At 37.0% G+C, this 19,182-nt stretch overlaps 1 protein-coding gene across 3 annotated transcripts in view; it reads left to right on the top strand.

Annotated features, from left to right (window-relative positions):
* The window catches only part of LOC145683815 (endothelial lipase-like), a 472,564-nt gene extending 465,952 nt beyond the window's left edge, over window positions 1-6,612 (top strand). For all 3 annotated transcript variants that reach the window (XM_081755410.1, XM_081755408.1, XM_081755409.1), the window contains one exon: window positions 6,480-6,612. In XM_081755410.1, coding sequence (XP_081611536.1) covers window positions 6,480-6,564 — 85 coding nt within the window. In that variant the 3' untranslated portion in view covers window positions 6,565-6,612. The remainder of the gene's footprint in view (window positions 1-6,479) is intronic.
* Window positions 6,613-19,182: the final 12,570 nt, after the last annotated feature.

The following is a 19,182-nucleotide window of genomic DNA, read 5'->3' as shown; positions in this document are numbered from 1 at the left end:
TATGTTATTATAATTCCTTATGTGCTTTCGTAAGTACCCAGTAAGCCCTAAAAATGATGTCACTTTATTAACTGTTGTAGGACCAGGAAAAACGTTCACAGCATTAAGTAAATGCGTCGTAATTTGTATACAAAGCTGTCCCTTATCAATGCTTCATTATAAAATAACTGAGTTTTCTTAACTCCCAATCTCACATTAGCTTTACAAAGTATCTTAAATACTTCTTCCATTTTATTGAGTACAGAGGAAAAGCCTTTATAATAAAATATTAAATCGTCCACAAACGTGGAGCGTTCAGAGACTGAAATACTTGCAGTTATCATAGCTACTAAGCGACACATCACTGAGTAAGAAATACACAATCCCTGGGGTATATAATTGAACTCCCAACTACCATAGGAATATTAGGAATGCTACAAGCTGTTTTATGTTTAGAACTGTCCGTCAGTTCAATGTCAAAAAATCCGAAATTTAAATCAGGAACACTGAACAATTTGAAACCTGCTAAATTCGTAAATATTTGGTCCATGGACGGTATTGCAAAATTCTCAGTTTTTTCGCACAATCCGAATCAAAAATCGAAAATCAGATATAAATCGATAACTACCTTTGAGCTTTCTTTACAAGAAGAACAGGATTATTAAATCATGAAGACCTAGACCTACGTATCACAGTCTGAGATTTTAATTTTTCTAATTCATCTCTCATTTTATCTACCAAATGCAATGGAACAGGATACTGCTTTACATTAAAAATAGTTCCATCAGTAGGAATACCACACTTAGTAAGACTAGTAACACCTGTACAAATTTGGTCCAAAGAAAATGTATCGCTGTTTCTAAAAATTAAGTTCAAATTTGTGCCATTTTGAGACTGAGACAAAGCCGGATTCACATTTAACAAAGAAGGATTATAGCGCTCCTGCTGATACTCTATACGCTTTCTAAGGTATTCTTTTTCAGTTTCGCTTAACTCACTTTCCAAGTTCAGTGCCTTTTCGCCTTCCACATCTTCCTCAAATATTTTAAAAACAACACCACAAGTCGATACATTACCAATAACTGTATTCATCTTTAAAACTACATTGTGAGGATTTGGATTTATAATGGGAATCAGTCTATTCTGATTTGGCAACAATGCATTGAGAATAAAAATATTGCGCTTTAACAACAAATCTACGTTTTGTTCAAAACACGAATATTCCTCTACATTCTGAACATTTACTAAGACTATAGGAACAAAAGTACGTGTTTTAAGCAAAAGTTTTGTTTTGACCTTTAATACTAATTGAGGCTGTCTTTGTATATTGATTTTTGACAAAATACTATCTGGCAAAACATACTGTATTTTCTGAGAATTTGTAAAATTTGATTTGGGAGGTTTACCATACCTACAGAATGTCAATGTCAAGTCGGAAAAGGAAATGGGGGCATTTTGACAACTCAGAAAATCAATGCGCAATGAAGGTTTAGAATTCAAAGGTATAATTCTAAAACAATGAACATAAGACTTATATCCTAACACAAATTTAAAAAATATTACCTTCTTTGAAATAATTTTAGCACCAGACACCCCTATGAGATTGCTAGTAATATTTACACTTTCACGTCTTCTGGAAACAAATGCTCAAGTCAAATCGAAATCTTGGCTGCAGTATCAATTACTAAGTCCTGTTGCATTCCATTAACTTTAGCTGTAATAAGACACAACCTTGATTCTACTCTTATGGGGATTTCATGCTTTTGAATATCTACCAGATTTCCCCTACGATCCGAAGATGATTCTAGTTTAAATTTTGCTTAGGAGCTCGACAAAATCTAGCAATATGGTTTATTCCTTGGCAAGCCCTATATATTATAGGCTTCTACGAATCAGAATTATTTTGACCTATGTTTTGGTTACTGGCGGAACTACCCTGTGCTTCGTTCTCCCGATTAAAATAATTCTGAGTTTGTAGCTTCTTCTTCTTGTAATTATTGTTACATTTTTTCTTAACTAAATACAGGGAAAACTAAATACGTGGAAGTGCGTCGGCACCGTAATACGGAAAATTACGGATGTGTTACAATGCTAAATAATACTTTCGATAAAGTGGATAGTTTCCAATATCTAGGTTCAGTATTAACAGAGGAAAATCATATTCACGAAGAAATTAAATGTCGACTAAAAGAAGGGAATTCGTGTTATTATTCGGTTCAAAATCTCTTGTTGTCGCAAATTCTGTCGGGAATCTGAACCTTAAAATATACAAAACGATAATCATGCCTATTGTTCTGTATGGTTGCGAAACATGGTCGCTTACTCTGAGGGAAGAACATAGACTGAAAGTATATGAAAACAACACCCTGACACGAATATTCGGAACCAAGAGGAACGATAATGGGGAATGTCGGTAACTTCATAACGAGGAACCACATAATTTATATCGTTTAGCCAACATTGTTAGGGTCGTCAAGTCTAGGAGGCTTAGGTGGTCGGGTCATGTAGTTAGAATGGAAGAAAGTAGAAACGCTTTCAAAGTCTTGACTGGAAGACCAATCGGAAAACGACCCTTAGGAAGACCTAGGCGCAGATGAGAGGACAATATTAAGATGGATCTCGCAGAGATTGGAATACAAAATAGAAACTGGATGCAGTTAGCTAAGGATAGAAGTCAGTGGAGAGTTTTGGTGAACGTGGCATTGAACCTCCGGGTTCCATAGGCCATAGAGTTAGTTAGAGGTAGCTTTTCTTATCCTTCATGGGTGATTCAAGAGCTAACACAAGATTCTGCATATTTTCACACACTTTCTCAATAACCGTTTGGGTATTAGAGGTGCTAACTTCACCCTTTCTCGTTTCATTATGGTTTTTACCTAAAGCTTGTTTAACCCCCCTAATTCTTTAGAAAGGTATTGTATTTCATTATTATGAAAATAATTTGGAGCCAGTACTGGCGGTTGATAAGTAGGTGGTAAATGATACGAAGAAAGAAATGAAGAATCATATTGAATGATAATTCCCCTGTACATGAGGGAACATTGGTGTCTGCGCAGACATCCAAGAGCTACCAGGATCACTGTAAGTTATTCCCTGCGGAATGAAGGGATTTTGTGCATAAGCATTAATTTCTTGCCTTTCTTTCCCAAAACGTTCATTCAACATGGTTTCTTTTAGATCTACACTGTTCAGCTGCTTTATTAATTCGTCCACTGACAAAAAATGATTGTCGGCAACTACACTCATATACTTGGTCCTAAGACCATCTATAATATATATAATTGTCTGCTGAAAGCTTGCAATGGGCAAATACAAGGAGCCTAATCTGGCTTTTCGAATTGTATACATTTGTGGTGATTCACTAATAGATTGCTTAGCCCTACGTAACGTGTCTTCTACAGTTAAAGGTGAAGATATATCTCTAAAGCTAAAAATTATGTCTTTCTTTACATCGTCATAAGATTTTCCATCATGTGTACTTTCCTTCTTATATTTTAAGAATCAATCACAAGGTCAATCTGTCAAACAAGTAAGCAGAACCTCTTTTAGCTTGTCATTATTCCACTTATAATATGTTGCCTCGTTTTCTAACTGTTCAAAAAATAAATCTAATTTATGAGGCACATAGCCTGTATAATAGGGAATTTTCACCAACTGTCCTATACACTCCATAAAATTATTCTGATTTTCACTAGTCATTTTGCTACGTTTTGATTCTAATTGCCTTCGAAGTTGCCCCTTCGCACGTGCGCCACTGAAGATCTCCGTGGTTATTGAAACATAATTTTCGGCTAATACACACAAAAGGAAGTTTCAACTCACCATATTCATGATAGCAACGAGTCCTTTAACAGAAACCAAGAGAAGAATTCATTACCTTGCATACAAGAAAGAAAAAAAGAGGTGAAAAGAGAGAACGAATATTACTCGAAAACAAAACGAGATACGAGACAGTTCAAACAGCAGATGCTGATTCATCAAAAACAAAAGCATATAAAAATAACCAATACAACAATCTTCACAATGCCAATCATGAAATGGATTCTAAATAAATTCATATTTTATTCAAACAAAGTTGAGTACTTTAAGCACTACTAAATAATGGGAAAAAATCAGAAGAGAGGGAAAAAATAATAAGTGCTTGAGAGCAGCATTCCACAATACTTATTTGGGATTGTAAAAAGTCTTATGGGAGAGTAGTAAGAAATGTACTGATGAACTAACATTTGATAAAATTAAATGAACAGAATAATGGTTAAACATTTAAATACGAATTTATTCCCTTCCTTTTGACAAATAAGTCTATTGGACTAAGATGAAAGTTATATCATACTTAGAGAGACTTTGTGTACATACCTCTTTTCCTGCTCATACGGAACGCAATACTTCTCCTTTTGTAGGACGTCTTTTCACTTAGGATCACCAAGACAACGGAGGGAGGTTCTAACGAGAATCACCCTTAGCCTTACTGTAGTCTGTATTTCATTCAGAAGTCACTTCCTAGGTTCAATTCAGCAGTTTTCTATCATAGAACCCAGCAGTACACTAAAGAATGCAGAATCCAGACAGGGTGGTATGAACAGGACAGAGCAATGTACTGATACAAAATACAATAAAACTTCACTGGATCGTTCTCTCGAAGTATGATACAAACAATATATATATATATATATATATATATATATATATATATATATATATATATATATATATATATATATATATATATATTTAGATGGCGATCAGAAAAATGGAAACACCTATAGTCGGCAACACGTCAGATTTATGGGTTGGAAGTGGTGTCGTGGCGCCCGTAGCGCAGGACCGCTGGTGGTGGTGTGTTAGGTCGGTATCCATACTACGTCAGGCGCAGTGCAACAGTAGTGTCCAGTGGCTGCAGCAGACGGAGGTAGTGTAAAATGGGAGACATCTCACATTTTCAAAGAGGGCAAATTGTTGGTGTGCGGTTATGTGGAGTGAGTGTGACGGCAATGGCTACTGTGTTAGGTGTGTCGCGTGGGACAGTGCGAAGGTGATGACGGCCTATACAACACACGGGAAAACCACATCAGGGAAGCGGAACACTGGGCGGAAGAAAATCATGAGTGACAGGTCACGCCGGGTATTAAAGCGCATTGTCACGCAGAACTGTCGCGCCACTGCGGAGCAAGTGACGAGGAACTCAATCAGCACCTCACCCACCCTGTTTCGACAATCACAGTCCGCCGCGAATTACATGACATGAACTTACGGGGTCGTGTTGCAGGGGCCAAACCGCTCATCAGGGACCATAACACTTTCGCACGCCGCAAATGGTGCCGCGACCATGCAACTTCGACCGTTGAGGGCTGGAAACGTGTGATATGGCCGGATGAGTCATCCTTCACCCTATTCCCAACCACAGGCCGTGTTTATGTGTGTAGAACGCCCAAAGAAGCTTATGATCTGCAGTGTCTCCGCCGAACTGTGAAACATGGCGGCGGCTCTGTGATGCTGTGGGCCGCCATATCATGGTTTTCATTGAGTCCTGTGGTCACACTTAGCGGACGAAACACTGCCAACTATTATGTCGCAATTTTAGGAGACCACTTGCATCCTATGGTCCGGATGTTGTTCCCGAACAATGACGCCATCATCTGGAATGAAAATGCACCCATTTACACAGCTTGTGTTTGCAGCGTGGTTTGAGGAACATCGGGCTGAAGTTCAACACCTCCCCTGGCCCGCCCAAACCCCCGATCTCAACATAATTGAACATCTGTGGTCCGTCTTGGAAACGACTCGGGCGACGATTTCCACCTCCATTCTCTCTCACAGAACTGGCCAATGCCCTGCACGAGGAATGGTGTAATATTCCACTTGCTACAATTCATGACCTCTATGCCTCCATCCCACGTTGCATCAAGGCTGTTCTGAAGGCGAAAGGTGGCCAGACACCATATTAATCTGGTAAGTTGCAATTTCGTTCAGGTGCTTCCATTTTTCTGATCACCATCTGTATATATAACCATGTCTTCCTAATCTCTCTCGCGCTGTCGCTTTGCATTATCATGATGAGAAAAGTTAATGTCCTTGAACCAACAATTCAACCTTAACAGATGGAATTGATATACAACAATACTATTTAGAAGAAAAATCTTTCTCGGCTTTCTTTAAAATTACATTTAAGTGTTTGGGCTGAAAACACTATTTTCTTTTTAGTTGTATTTACTGATTGACATTAGATTCATCCTTAGACAATTTGTTTTTTATTACTAAAATATTCTTGCATTTAACCTTGTTCGAAGATAGCGAATAACAATTAATTTATTAGAGAATTACAAGTGTCTAAGTGTAATAGGTATACATAAACTTGAATGGAAAGAAATCATATACGTAACGTATTGAATGTGTCATACAAGTTAAATTTGTCCATACTAGCCTTTTATTCATAGTTTTACATTATCTGAAACATTTAATATAATATTGATTTAGAAAATATATTTTCTTTCTTTTTACAGTGCCCGAGGTGACTACTACCTACAGACGCGAAGTTCGCCGCCATTTGCGTTTGGAAAAATTTATGGAGATCCAACAGAGAACTAGAATATGAGCAAAAAAACGACTATTAAAATCATATATATATGTAACACATATATGAGGACCTTTTGTTCAAATTCCAGCTCCAAACATCCTGACTTAAGTTTTGCAGAATTTCTCTAAATCTTTCCAGAAGATTCCGAGGATGGCATCTTCAAAGGCTTTGGCCGATTCCTTTATTGTCGTACCCTATCGCCAGATTCACAGTTACAAAAAGGCATTAAAATAAATTTAAGAAACTGTAATTACAGCAACTTTGCACAACATTGCAACATCTTACAAGATGATGTTGAATCTGCCTTAATATTTTTTTCACTGATAGTCAATGTATAAACAAAATACTAAACATATTATATTATTTGCTTCTAATAATTATAAGCTATGGGAGAAAAAGGAGCAATGGTCATCTGTGAAATTAAGCATTACCATTGGTGGCATTTCCGCGAGTTTGTTGATCTGTAAGGATTATACAGAACGCTTTCTTATATGAGCGATTGGAATTTACGAAATCGTTATAGTTGAGTTATCGTATGAGTTCTTATATTTTTTGTTGTCCTTTAATTCCAGCATCTATCGGTGTACAAGTTTTCAAGGGTAGTTTTGACCAGACTTTGTTAAGATTTTGCCTTATATATAATATCAGTTTAAAAATAGAGATCGATTACTGTTATTAACAATGAGAAACATTAATCGTGTAAATATAAAAATAATACACAAGAATAAGTCACCTGTATTTGAAATTGTTATTTGTACACAAAAGGACACTTTTAAACTTGAAAAATATCTTGGAAACTGTCTACAAATTGAGTTACGTTCTTTTCTTTTTTGACACATAGGTTTTTCCCTCCAGTTCTAAATATAAGATCACAATTTTCACATAGCTATTATCTACCACTGAGTTTGGTTATTCCAACCCTTTTGTCGAACTCATTTCTGCATTCGTGCTGCCATCTTAGTATCACCAGATCTACCTTCAATTCCACTAACATTACTGGGAACACATAAATACAATTGTTATTTTTTCTGCATAATGAGGGACAGAATTTGAACTTAGGTGTACAAGAATAGCACTCATACCGCAATATCCCTTCATGCCTTTTTACATGGCGTTAAAATTTATTAAAACTGAACTACTAAAAGCACAATGAATATGAATAAATTTTCGTGAAATATCTATTGCGAAGTACCTCATTACTCTCGAAGTGTACACTTTGTTCCTGAGGATCTGGACTTTGCTTCCTATGTGGGTGATGTCGTTCTACACCTTGTATTAATTCTCCAGCTGTATATGACAAAAAGAAAAGAATCAAATCAGTACCGAAATTGTGTTAATCCTTTTTCAGATTTAAAATTAACACAGACAAAATGTCCAAGATATAAGCCAGGTTATGAATTTGCTCTTGCCAAAAATGTTGGTTTTAAATCCGTATTTCATCAACCACTACAGACTAATACTGAAATGGTATCACAAACGTAGCCGTTAACTACTTCCTTTGGAGGCTGATCCTCCTATCTGCATATAGAAGATTGTTTCTTGGAATATTTCCGAAGAAATTGAGACTCTAGTCACTTGTGAGGAGCTGACCTCGCAGTTCACTTGTTACTAGTCTCAAGTCTTATCCGCGACGTGCTGGAGTGTTGTATGTATTACCGTAAAATGACCCAGAAAATAACCGTTGGAACTTTTCCAAGAATATTTATGAAATTACCAAATAGTTTTGGTTTAAGGTTTAACGTAATTCAATTTGCCACTATATCTGAAGGACAGAAAAGGCTTGGACCAAAATTAGGAAGAAGTCTATCACCGCCTTATTATTAGTTGTCATCCTAGCATTAACCTCAAAGGACAGATGAATATCTAAAATTGGACTATTGAACAATGTCAGAAATATCACCCACCGTCCATGTTTTTGAAGGCCTGCCCAAGTGACGTTGGATACTAACTTTCGTGAAATTAGTGTTGTAACTCATAAAACCGACGATATCAGAGAGGATGATCGAGGGGCTTGAAGAGTGAGACCGCCGCTGGGGCATTGAGCTTTGTGAATATTAAAATATGACCACCAAATTTCACCGTGACAGCCCCATTGGTGGAGTAAAAGAGTTAAGAGGGAACGGTAGAAATGCAGGAAAATGCACGGACACGATGTTCATCAACCAGAAAGCCCACACGACATGAATGGAGATCGAATCGGAAACCTCACCCAAAGAAGTAAGTGCTCCAACCAATATGTCCCCGGGAACCCACTACCAACATGAGTTAACGCAAACCTGGAATAATAGTGTTTTACAAAACTGCGGCATTCCGAAACATGCCCTATTCACCTTTCTGTTGATAAATGAGTTTCCGATGGTAAACTTTGGAGATGGGCGGTAGTGAAGACCAGTGTTTTGAGAGGCAGAGAATTGCGTGATATTAATTTCTCATTAGCCACTCTCACATGTAAAAAAATCTGGAAAAATAAAACATTTGAACTGTCAACTTTTTTTTTTTTGATGTTGTTGTTGTTGAACGTTCAAAATAACTGCCTTTAACATACCAACTGGTACACTTACTTTAATATAGTAAAATTGAGCAGCTATTGTTAGATTATAGAGCATTTACTTAGCATTCCGAACATCCTTGGGACAATATCTCTGGCTGCCCTTCTTGATTGAGGATTGACAGAGATTTCTATCAGCTATACCAGACAAATGTGGATTGTAGAGCCTACCTACAAAAATAGGGCCAGGCGTAATACACTCATCTACTGTATTATGCGTGGACCATACATACTTCATGGTTATAAATTGAAAAAATAATTCTAGTGTAGTAAACCGTTTAAAAGAAATTAGGATAATGTTCAGCAGTTGTAATTCATAGTACATGAACAGTTAAACAATCTATATAGCACTGACTACTCGAAACGATATACTAAGTCGTTTTTAACACAATTATACTCCTATTAATGACAGGAAGAATTACCATCTTCAGTAAATTATTTCGGACCCGAATTCGAATATTAAAGGCGTTAAGTTCGATTTAGGCTGACCTCCTGCACTTAGTTGTCAGAAGTTATGCTCTATGTCAATATATATTCTTTATAACACTACACATGTGTGGTCAAAGAAAGACCCAATTGTATGAAATGTATACAATGTATGTTTTGTGATGCAATATAATGTAGTGTAGCTTAAGATAGCAGGAGTTAGGTTAGTGTTTATTAGGAAAGTTACGAAACCATGAGAATTTCCCGCTGAAAATATCCATGTTCGTGGTTTTGCATGAAGCGCTTACTTCAAGAATAGACATAGACTCGTGATTTTTATATGTTACACTCTAAAAACTGTGACACTTAAACAAGCGTAAAAAATCTCGTATTTACATATAAAATGAATGTAATATTGTTACTTATAAATAGAAGATCTCATGTTTTGTATAAACTGATCACGATGTGACGCTTAAATGAACGTAAGAAACTAGATGTATGCTACATATAAATATAAGTGACAACCGTTTATATTAAGTTCAAAAATAGAAGGAAAGCCGTTAGATATAAATAGAAGAGACCTCATACTGGTATATAGCGAACGAAATTTAGGCGTACTATCGACTATACGTATGGCAAACAACACACATTATTAACCCCTTGCACTGAAATGACAAGTCTAGCTTGTCATGGCCTCCTGGTGCTAAATCCCACAATGCCGAACTACACTTGTAATAAAATTTAAACTGTTGTAGCATCACGTACGTTTATTATAATATTATTTGTGTTATGAAAGTTAAATAATGATAAACCATATATAATACACTTTTATAACTTATACATAAGTTATCAGAATTCTGAAAAGAAATCGTAGCGGAAGGGGTTAAGTATTATGTAAATGATTAAAATATAATACCTAATTGTCCACTTTGTTTTGCTGAGAGCAAGTAGTGCTCTAAAGAGGAATGTAACTGACACTCTCAAGAAAATTGATTGGTATATCGTTGGCTTCCCTCCCCCAAATAAAAACCAGTTAGCGATACAAATCGAAGGTTTGTTAGATTTCTCTTAGAACTATTCACTTTCAGGAATGTTGCAGAGAAAGTTAGATAAGTGCACAAAATTTAGATTATTTACTATTTATCTAAGAATGGTATTTCATACAGGCATTCACCTATGAATTTTCTACTCATTTATTCTTAGACGTCATAAGTAAATCTCGACAATATTGTAGGGGCCACGGTGGCTCACCTCTGGTGCATGGGATCCGGGTTCAATCCCAGCTCCCGTCAAGTGAAGTTTGTGGTGGACGAACACAATATGCGTGAGTTTCCTCAGAGTTCTCCCATTTCATCCCACTTTCTACATTCCACTATTTCATTCATTTCTCGTGGGACGTAAAACTCAAAGATTTAATTTCGATCAATATCTGCAGTAAATAAGATGTAATGCTCAAGTTAAACGTTTCTTTAAAATGAAAATGTGATATTCGGGTTTTAAAAATGGAAATATTGTAATGTTCAGAAAACAAATTCTGTCACACACCGAAGATGCTTTGTTGAACTGAGTTAATCAGTAGAAAAATTGCCCAGCATAATGTAACAAAATAGCTGGATTGCCCACAGGAACCAAGTTTGCCATTTCTTGACAAAAAAAAGTCGAAGCTGCTCTTTGTCATCTTCCTGGTAACAATGCAAATTACAACCATCCCTCACGGTCCATGCAGTTACATCCCCAAGTACTGAGCGGGAGTAGGAAGGTCTATCTGATCGAATAACAAAAGCCAACCATCCCGACTTAAGTTCTGCTGCTTTGCCCTCAGTTTAACCAAACGAATGGGATGATAGTACTTTAAGAAAGGTCCTAGCCGATACTTTCCTTGCCCTATACCTTATCCTGGCCAGAGACATAGCAACTAAATGGTATTAAAAATAAATTTAAAAAACTATAAAAACGTTAGCGCTTCTTCCCACAACACGGTAACATCTTACAAGATCAGGATGAAACTGTAATGAACATATTTACACTGTGAGACAATGTATGAACAAAATAGTAAACACATTATATTAGCTGATTCGCAATATAAGCTATAGAGAAAAAAAGGGACAATAGGAATTTGCTGAAGTAAGTATTAACGTAGATAGAATTTCCGTCAGTCAGTTGGTCAATATTGCGGTCATATTAAGAACTACACAGAATACCTCTTTACATGAGCGATAAGAATTTGCTAAATTGTTATAGTATAATTTCGTATCAGCACGGTTTTTTACCTTCAATTTAAGCATCTGCTTGACTATAAGTTTTCAAGGGCAGTTCTGATCTGACTCTGTTAAAACTTTCCTTTTTAATAATCGATTAAAAATGAGATCATTTACTCTTACGAACAATGAAACATATTAATCGGGTAAACCTACAAATAATACACTAGAAATTGCTGAAACGCTGTATAAGTGAACTATATTTCAAATTAATATTTTTTATGAAAAAAAAAAACACTTTTACAACCTCGCAGAATATCTTGAAAACTGTTTACAACATTCGTCACGGCTTTCTTGTACTCATATGATTTTCTTCTAAACACAAGTCCCCAATATTCGCACTGAGTTTGGTCCATCTAAACCCTTCGTCCAACACATTTTTGCATTTATGCTATTGAAGTTAGTATCCAGATATATGTTAGGTTCCACTAGTGTTACGGTGAACGCATGTAGGACCACAAACACAATTTTTAGTGTGTCTGCATATCGAGAAACGAAATTTGAACTTACAAAAACTGTACTCATATCGCAATGACTCTTCATGCCACTTTACATGGCGTGACAATAATTCAAAACTGGACGTACTAAAAGCACAATGAAAACACCGATAAATTTCCTCGATCATCAACTGCCAAGTACCTCATTACTTTCGTTGTGTACACTTTATTCTTTATGGTCTGCACCCTGATTCTCTATGTCTTGACGACTGTTCTTTGTAGTAATGGTTCCGTTTGTTCTGCACTTAGTGTTAATCTTCCAGCTGTATCACACAGAAAAGAGGAATGACAAGAAATATTAGTACCGAAGGAAATATCAGTACCGAAAGAAATGAGATTAATTATCAGTACAGACTTCTCAGATTTAAAATTAACACAGTTAGAGTATCCAAGGTATAAGTCAGGTTTTGAATTTACCTAGTAAAAGAAAAGTGTAGGTTCGAATTTTATCAGTCACTACAGTCTAATGCACAAATGGTTTCACAAACTTAGGTCTTAACGACTTGTTTTCGAAGCTGGTTCTCCCATCTTGATACAGAAGGTGGTTGCTCTAGATATTTCCGAAGGTTTTGGCAAAGTCATTCACTTGTGAGTGAGGTGGGCACGCAGTGAATTTCTTATTACCCTCAAGTCTTATCCACCACCTGCTGGAGTGTAGTGCGTGTAACCGTAAAATACCCAGAAAATTAACTTTGGCGCTTTTCCCAGGACATTTATAACACTACAAAATAGTCTTGTTTTAAATTTTAGGTTCCGTCAATTTGTCACTATGAGTGGACAAAAGGCACTATGACTGGCAGGAAAGGCTGAAAAAAAAATTAAGAAGGAATCAATCACGGCCTTATTATTAAATGCCATCCCACCATGTACTTAGTAGGACTGAGGAGAAGGTCTAAAATTGGACTATTGAACAACGTTTGAAATATCGCCGTTCGTGTTTTTTGAAAGGTTTGACAAACTTCTCTGATAAATTAACTGTCATGAAATTAGTGCTGTTACTCGCAAAGCCAATAACAGAGTAGACGATTGAGGGTTTTGTGACATCAGGGCGACACAGGGAGGAAGTATATTTCTGAATATTAATGTAGAAATGTAAGAAAAGGCACGCCCATGGTGTTTATCTACCAGAAGACCTACAACACACGAGAGGGGATTGAAACGAGAACCCTACGCACCAGAAGTAAATGCTCCAACTAATAAGCTCCCTTTCCCCTCTATCAACATGAGTTAAGAAACTTGGGGTAATGCTAATTTACAAAACGGTAGCTTACCAAAAATATGTTTTCTTCACGTTTCCCATAACAAATAAGTTCGGGACGTTAAACTTTGGGGGTGGATGCTAGGCAGGGCCAGTGTTTCGGAGGGCAAAAAATTGCATAATGTTCATTTCTCATTAACCTCTTTCACACGTAAAAAATGAGGAAACATCAATGCCAAACACACTTCTTTCCACTACTTACCATACACACCATCGCTCATGTGCCTACTCCCTTTGGACGCATCCTGCGCTACCGCGCGTGTCGAACAAGTTCGCCTACATGATTCGGTTATATAGCATTCGTGCTTTCAGTGGCCACCTAGCACAGGTTGATTTATATTTTTTCCATAGTAATTTTTAAGCTACATATCCGAAAGCCATATTTAAGAGCAAATCGTAAAAATATTATAATTTTCAACACTTACTTCTTGTAGACCCATTGAATTTTATCTATACAAGGTGAAGCGGCAATGAGAAGTATTTGTCGAAAAATTACAATTTCGATGTATACGGAGTTCGGATGTCTGGCATAAAAAAGTGCAAAAAGAAACGAACATATGCTACGTGGGCACTAAAACACCAACGCAATCTAGCCGAGTCAGGGCAGGGCGAAGCTATTAGCCATGCCTTACTGGGTATTGACAATGATACGAGTTGCAACCATACTTGCCATAGTTCATACTCGTAACGCTCTACTTGTAAACTTAAAATACGGCTTCTGTACGCTGCCTGGAAATACTTGCTTAGAAAATTGTGTCTAACAGGTCGTCTTTCATATGTACTTACTTTATCTGTCGTAAAGCACTTGTAATGATTTTACACTTGTAACCCTACACTAGTAAATCTAAAAAGAAAAACAGGTTTACTAGTACCAACTTTCACTTAATTCTACCGCCTGCAGTAATTTATTCTTTAAAATGTGTCTTGTCGTGCAAGATATTGAATTTTAACAGTAAATCTTCTACAATATAGAGCGCGAAAAGTAAACCTGAACGAATTGTTTTCTGTCTTTATTACAGCTCAATGCGGGTAGTGGCAGTAATCTAAAACCTTGCCCTTAGAACACAAGAGAAACGTTCTTTTGCGCTATATTCAAGGAATACAAAATTATTTTGCAATTTTTTAAATAATACACGAATGTCATCCATGAAAACAGTACGAAAAAGTGTGGGGGACATTACACGAGCAGAAGGATCTACCTAAAATTGACTCATTTATTACCTTTTAAGGTTAGGTTAGAGCCCTTGCATTTCTTTCAGCAGTTCTATCACCACTTGCAGACTAACTTCAAAAGGGCTCATAATAAATATAGTGAGGATGTACGGCATAAGAACTACAGTGCATAAAACACTCACCAATATATGATAGGTGATCACTTGAACGCACGAATGCTATCTAATTAAGTCAGAGCAGAAGAGCAGCAGGGAAGATCGAGCGATAGCGAGGGGGTGCGTCCGTACGGAGCAGGAGAATCAACGACGGGGATATATGCATAAACGAGAATAGTGGAAGAGCACACTTACGCATAAAATACTTTTACTATCACTCAAAAATTTATTTCAATAAGCTGTGCACTGACAGTACTTACTTATATTCACATTCTCATTTCTGCACGAAAAACGTTTCACAATGTATTTTATCTATAAATTTTATATATTGTAGAACCGTCTGCTCTAGAGAACCCGTCTCGGGTTAACTTTACAATGCTCGCTCCAGCTGGTTGATTGTCAACAAGAATGCTAAAAGTGATTTCATATACAAATGAAATAGAGTAAACTTTCATTATTTGTATTTGTATATATAGGGGAGAGTTCCCGAAGTTGGACCGGTTCTAGATTGGACCGCCTTATATTTTCAAAACTAGATATATTTGAAATATAAGAGTTAGCTACACTGTTTGCAGATAAGGGAAGGGGAGAGTTCCCGAAGTTGGACCGGTTCCTAGATTGGACCGCCTTATATTTTGAAAACTAGATATATTTGAAATATAAGAGTTAGCTACACTGTTTGCAGATAAGGGAAGGGGAGAGTTCCCGAAGTTGGACCGGTTCCTAGATTGGACCGCCTTATATTTTGAAAACTAGATATATTTTAAATATAAGGGTTAGCTACACTGTTTGCAGATAAGGGAAGGAACACTTTGTTTACAGATTCTCGCCACCTGCACGCAATAAAGCTGAGAACTCCGAACGTGTATGTTATGCAGATCTGTTAGTGCTGGGATCGCAAGTGAACTTGCATCATTAACAGGTAACTATCAAGGTTTTAAACTATACATGCGTCAAGTGTGTTGTTTTAACTACAACGTAATGCATGTGCTTTAATATTTCAATGTAATAGAAAATTGGAGAACACGTCTTTTCGTTTCAACGTGTTAAATAGCAGTTGCCCAGTTTGAACCAGCATGTGTTGCCTGGATTGCACCGGTTCATTGCAGGCAAACATTTTAAAATAATTTCGTGTAGAGTCTAGGATTAATTTTAAATAAATTGTATTACCTTTGGGTAACTGCAAATACATTAAAGACGTGTTTCTCCATTATTTCAGCTCAAGAATGGCCCAAATAAGACAATATGGCCAATGGACGGAAGAGGAATTACAAATGGTCATTGCTGCTTATCGAAATGGAAATTATGGTTTAAATGAATGCAACAGAGTATATGGAGTTCCTAAAGCAACGACTAGGCGGCATGCTCTTCAGAAATATAGTATGGTTAATGGAACCAAGGGACTAGGAGGGCAGGCTACCTTTAACTCAGACATGGGGAGGACTCTTGGGGAGCACATGATAGCGTTAGAAGAGTATTTTTTTTTTTTTTTTTTTGGACTGACGATTGCAGAAGTTCGGCGATTAGCGTTTGACTTAGCAGAAAAATGTGGTGTTTCTCACACGTTCAATCGGAAAAAAGGTTTGGCTGGAAAAAAGTGGTTCTATGCATTTATGGAAACAAATCCTGAACTTTCTGTGCGTCGACCAGAAGCTACCTCATTAAGAAGAGGATTTAACAGAGAAAATGTAGGACATTTTTTTGATCTTTTGCAACGCAATGTATACCAATTCCAAATCACAGCAGAGATAATTTACAACGTGGATGAGTCAGGATTCACTACTGTCCAGAATCATCTACCGAAAATAGTTGCTAAAAAGGAAAACGTCAGGTAGGTGCTGTTACAAGTGGAGGGCGCGAAGTGAATACTACAATGGTATGTGCAGTGAGTGCGGCAGGTGTATAAAAGTGGAATAGTGATTTTGAGATTGATGCCCCTGCAGGAAGCATTGTCAAGATTTCGGATACAGGATACATAAACTCTGGTGTGTTTGTGGTATGGCTTGAACATTTTAGAAAGAATACAAACTGCAATAAAGAAAATAAAGTTCTTATTTTTCTTGATGGACATACCACACACAGCAAGAACCTAGCGGTATGGGAACTTGCAAGAGCTAACGGCATTATTTTACTGCAACTTCCTGGTCACACTACACACTGTTTGCTACCGCTTGATGTTACATTCTTTGGACCTTTGCAGAGCTCAACAAAAGTTCTTAAACACCTACAAAGGACATCATGTCAACCAAGCAAATATCCCAGCTCTTTTGAATTAAGCATACGGCAGAGCAGCTACAGTCGCTAATGCCCACAGTGCATTTCATGCAGCGGGGATTTGGCCGGTTAATCGTCACGTTTCTGCAGACCAACCATTTGCTCCATCCAATACTTTCTATTCTGATGGCAGTTCTCAACCAGGATGTGGGTCTCCCAGAGAAGATCGTACAAAACAACAAAGCAAGTTATCAGCCATGCGAAGTCTAGAGTCAGAGCTCGAATCAGAAGACGATAGTGATCATGACAAGGATTATGTGTCAGCTACCAAGAAACTAAAGAACTTCAAAAAGACCTTATTACAGATATCCCCTTTACCAAAAGCAATACTTCAACCAGGACCAGCCGGACCGCGAAGAGGCCAAAGTAAAGCACAGAAGACTGTTGTAATCATAAATACAGCTTACAAACTAGAGCTTAAACATTCAGCCGCGAGAAGAAATAAGATGATCCAGAGGAAGAAGCAATTGTTTCGAATGTTTTGCTCCCTATGTAAGAAAAACAGGCAAGAAGATATGGTTCAGTGCTTGAAATGCCGCCGTTGGGTCCACACTCGTTGTGCAAAGGTGAAACGAAGTAAAAACTATACTATTGTTCAACATGTAATGTTCCTCCCACTTCTTAAATACGCAAAGCACATGAAACTTTTTATTTTGTACACAATAGCAAATTGTGTTAAGACTTATTTCAGTTTCTTAATTGAGCAGTGAATATTACTTTCATTTTTTTTATTTTTTCATTACGTAAAGGTTCTGTAAAGGTAATAAATTTATCCCAACATTTATATTAATTGCGCAAGCACTTCTGCGTTTCAATTGTCAAGTATTTTCTTTCTTGTTTGAGAGTAAATTTATTTTATTCGTTAAAGTCTCTGCGAGGTCCATTCTAAGAAACGCATGGTTCAACGTAGGAAACTAGTTTCCTTAAATAGACCGATGTCAATATTTTTTTTTTTTGTAATAGATATGTCAATAATGAGTTTTTTGCTACAGTATGCACACCATTTTAAAGCAGATACAATATCGTTTTGTGCATATGCTACTGAGTCTTACCTGGTCTCAGGGCACAGCGCACACTGAACGTTCTTGTCTGGATGAGGTTTCCGTACCTGCAAACCTAGAACGTATCTTCATTTTTATGTTGTTAGGGAGAGCACTTTGGGTGAATGAAAAGTACACAGTTTTCGAGGAGGAAATGTGCGAGTATAAAGGAAACATTCATTCACAGCAAAGGCAGTGTGTGAAGCTTTAATTCGAGTGCCTTTGATTTCTAAAACGAACCTAATTTGAAATTTAGTTTCAAATAAAATTTTGGGTTAGTGTTGGATTGGAAACAACACAGCCTAAAAGGAATCATTCAGATATGAGAGCAGAACGGTGAGTATATGTAATAGAAATTGCAACTGACTCGGATTTGCCAATATATAAGTACTACTTACGGATTTAGTTCTATCCATTCCAGTTCGTACAAACACTTCACTAATACACAGTTTTTGAAGGTTGTTCAATGGCACTTGTCTTAGTCCGAAAAATGAGGTGGGAAGGTCTCTAGTCCATTAAACATCTACATTGCTTGGAGATCAGCCCTGGGTGACGACCAATTAGGAATCTAGACTCCAGCATCGTATACTGCAAGGTAACCATCTCTTCCTTCTTTTCTCTGTGAAAAGTTTTCGGCAATTTTCTCTCTTTTGGGAGGACCACGAGGGTGTCTCCTAAGGTTCTGAAGTACCCTAAAAGTCTATGACAGTCCTTTTCTCATTTTGGATATTTTCTTCTTCATATTCGTATATGCTTTAGTAACAAAGTAAGACAAATCAGAGTATCTCGCACACAGAGATGTTGCGCGGTTGAAATATCGAGGTAAAAAGCTTAGTGTTACAAGTTATTGCTTCTATTTGTAACTTCGCTTGGCGTTGTTCGAAGGATCTGGCGTCCCTATCTCAGCAAATCAATTGCTTGTGACGAGAACGTTCTCTTCAATGTGTTTCCATCTTTTGTCTGCAGTTTCATTGTATGTTTTTTTCTATCTTCTGCTCTA

This window comes from Thermobia domestica, chromosome 4 (genome assembly GCF_964235325.1).
Source record: "Thermobia domestica chromosome 4, izTheDome1.hap1.1, whole genome shotgun sequence".
Lineage (NCBI taxonomy): Eukaryota > Metazoa > Arthropoda > Insecta > Zygentoma > Lepismatidae > Thermobia > Thermobia domestica.
The sequence above is the reverse complement of the archived record's forward strand: the minus strand, read 5'-3'. Positions and strand labels throughout refer to the sequence as shown.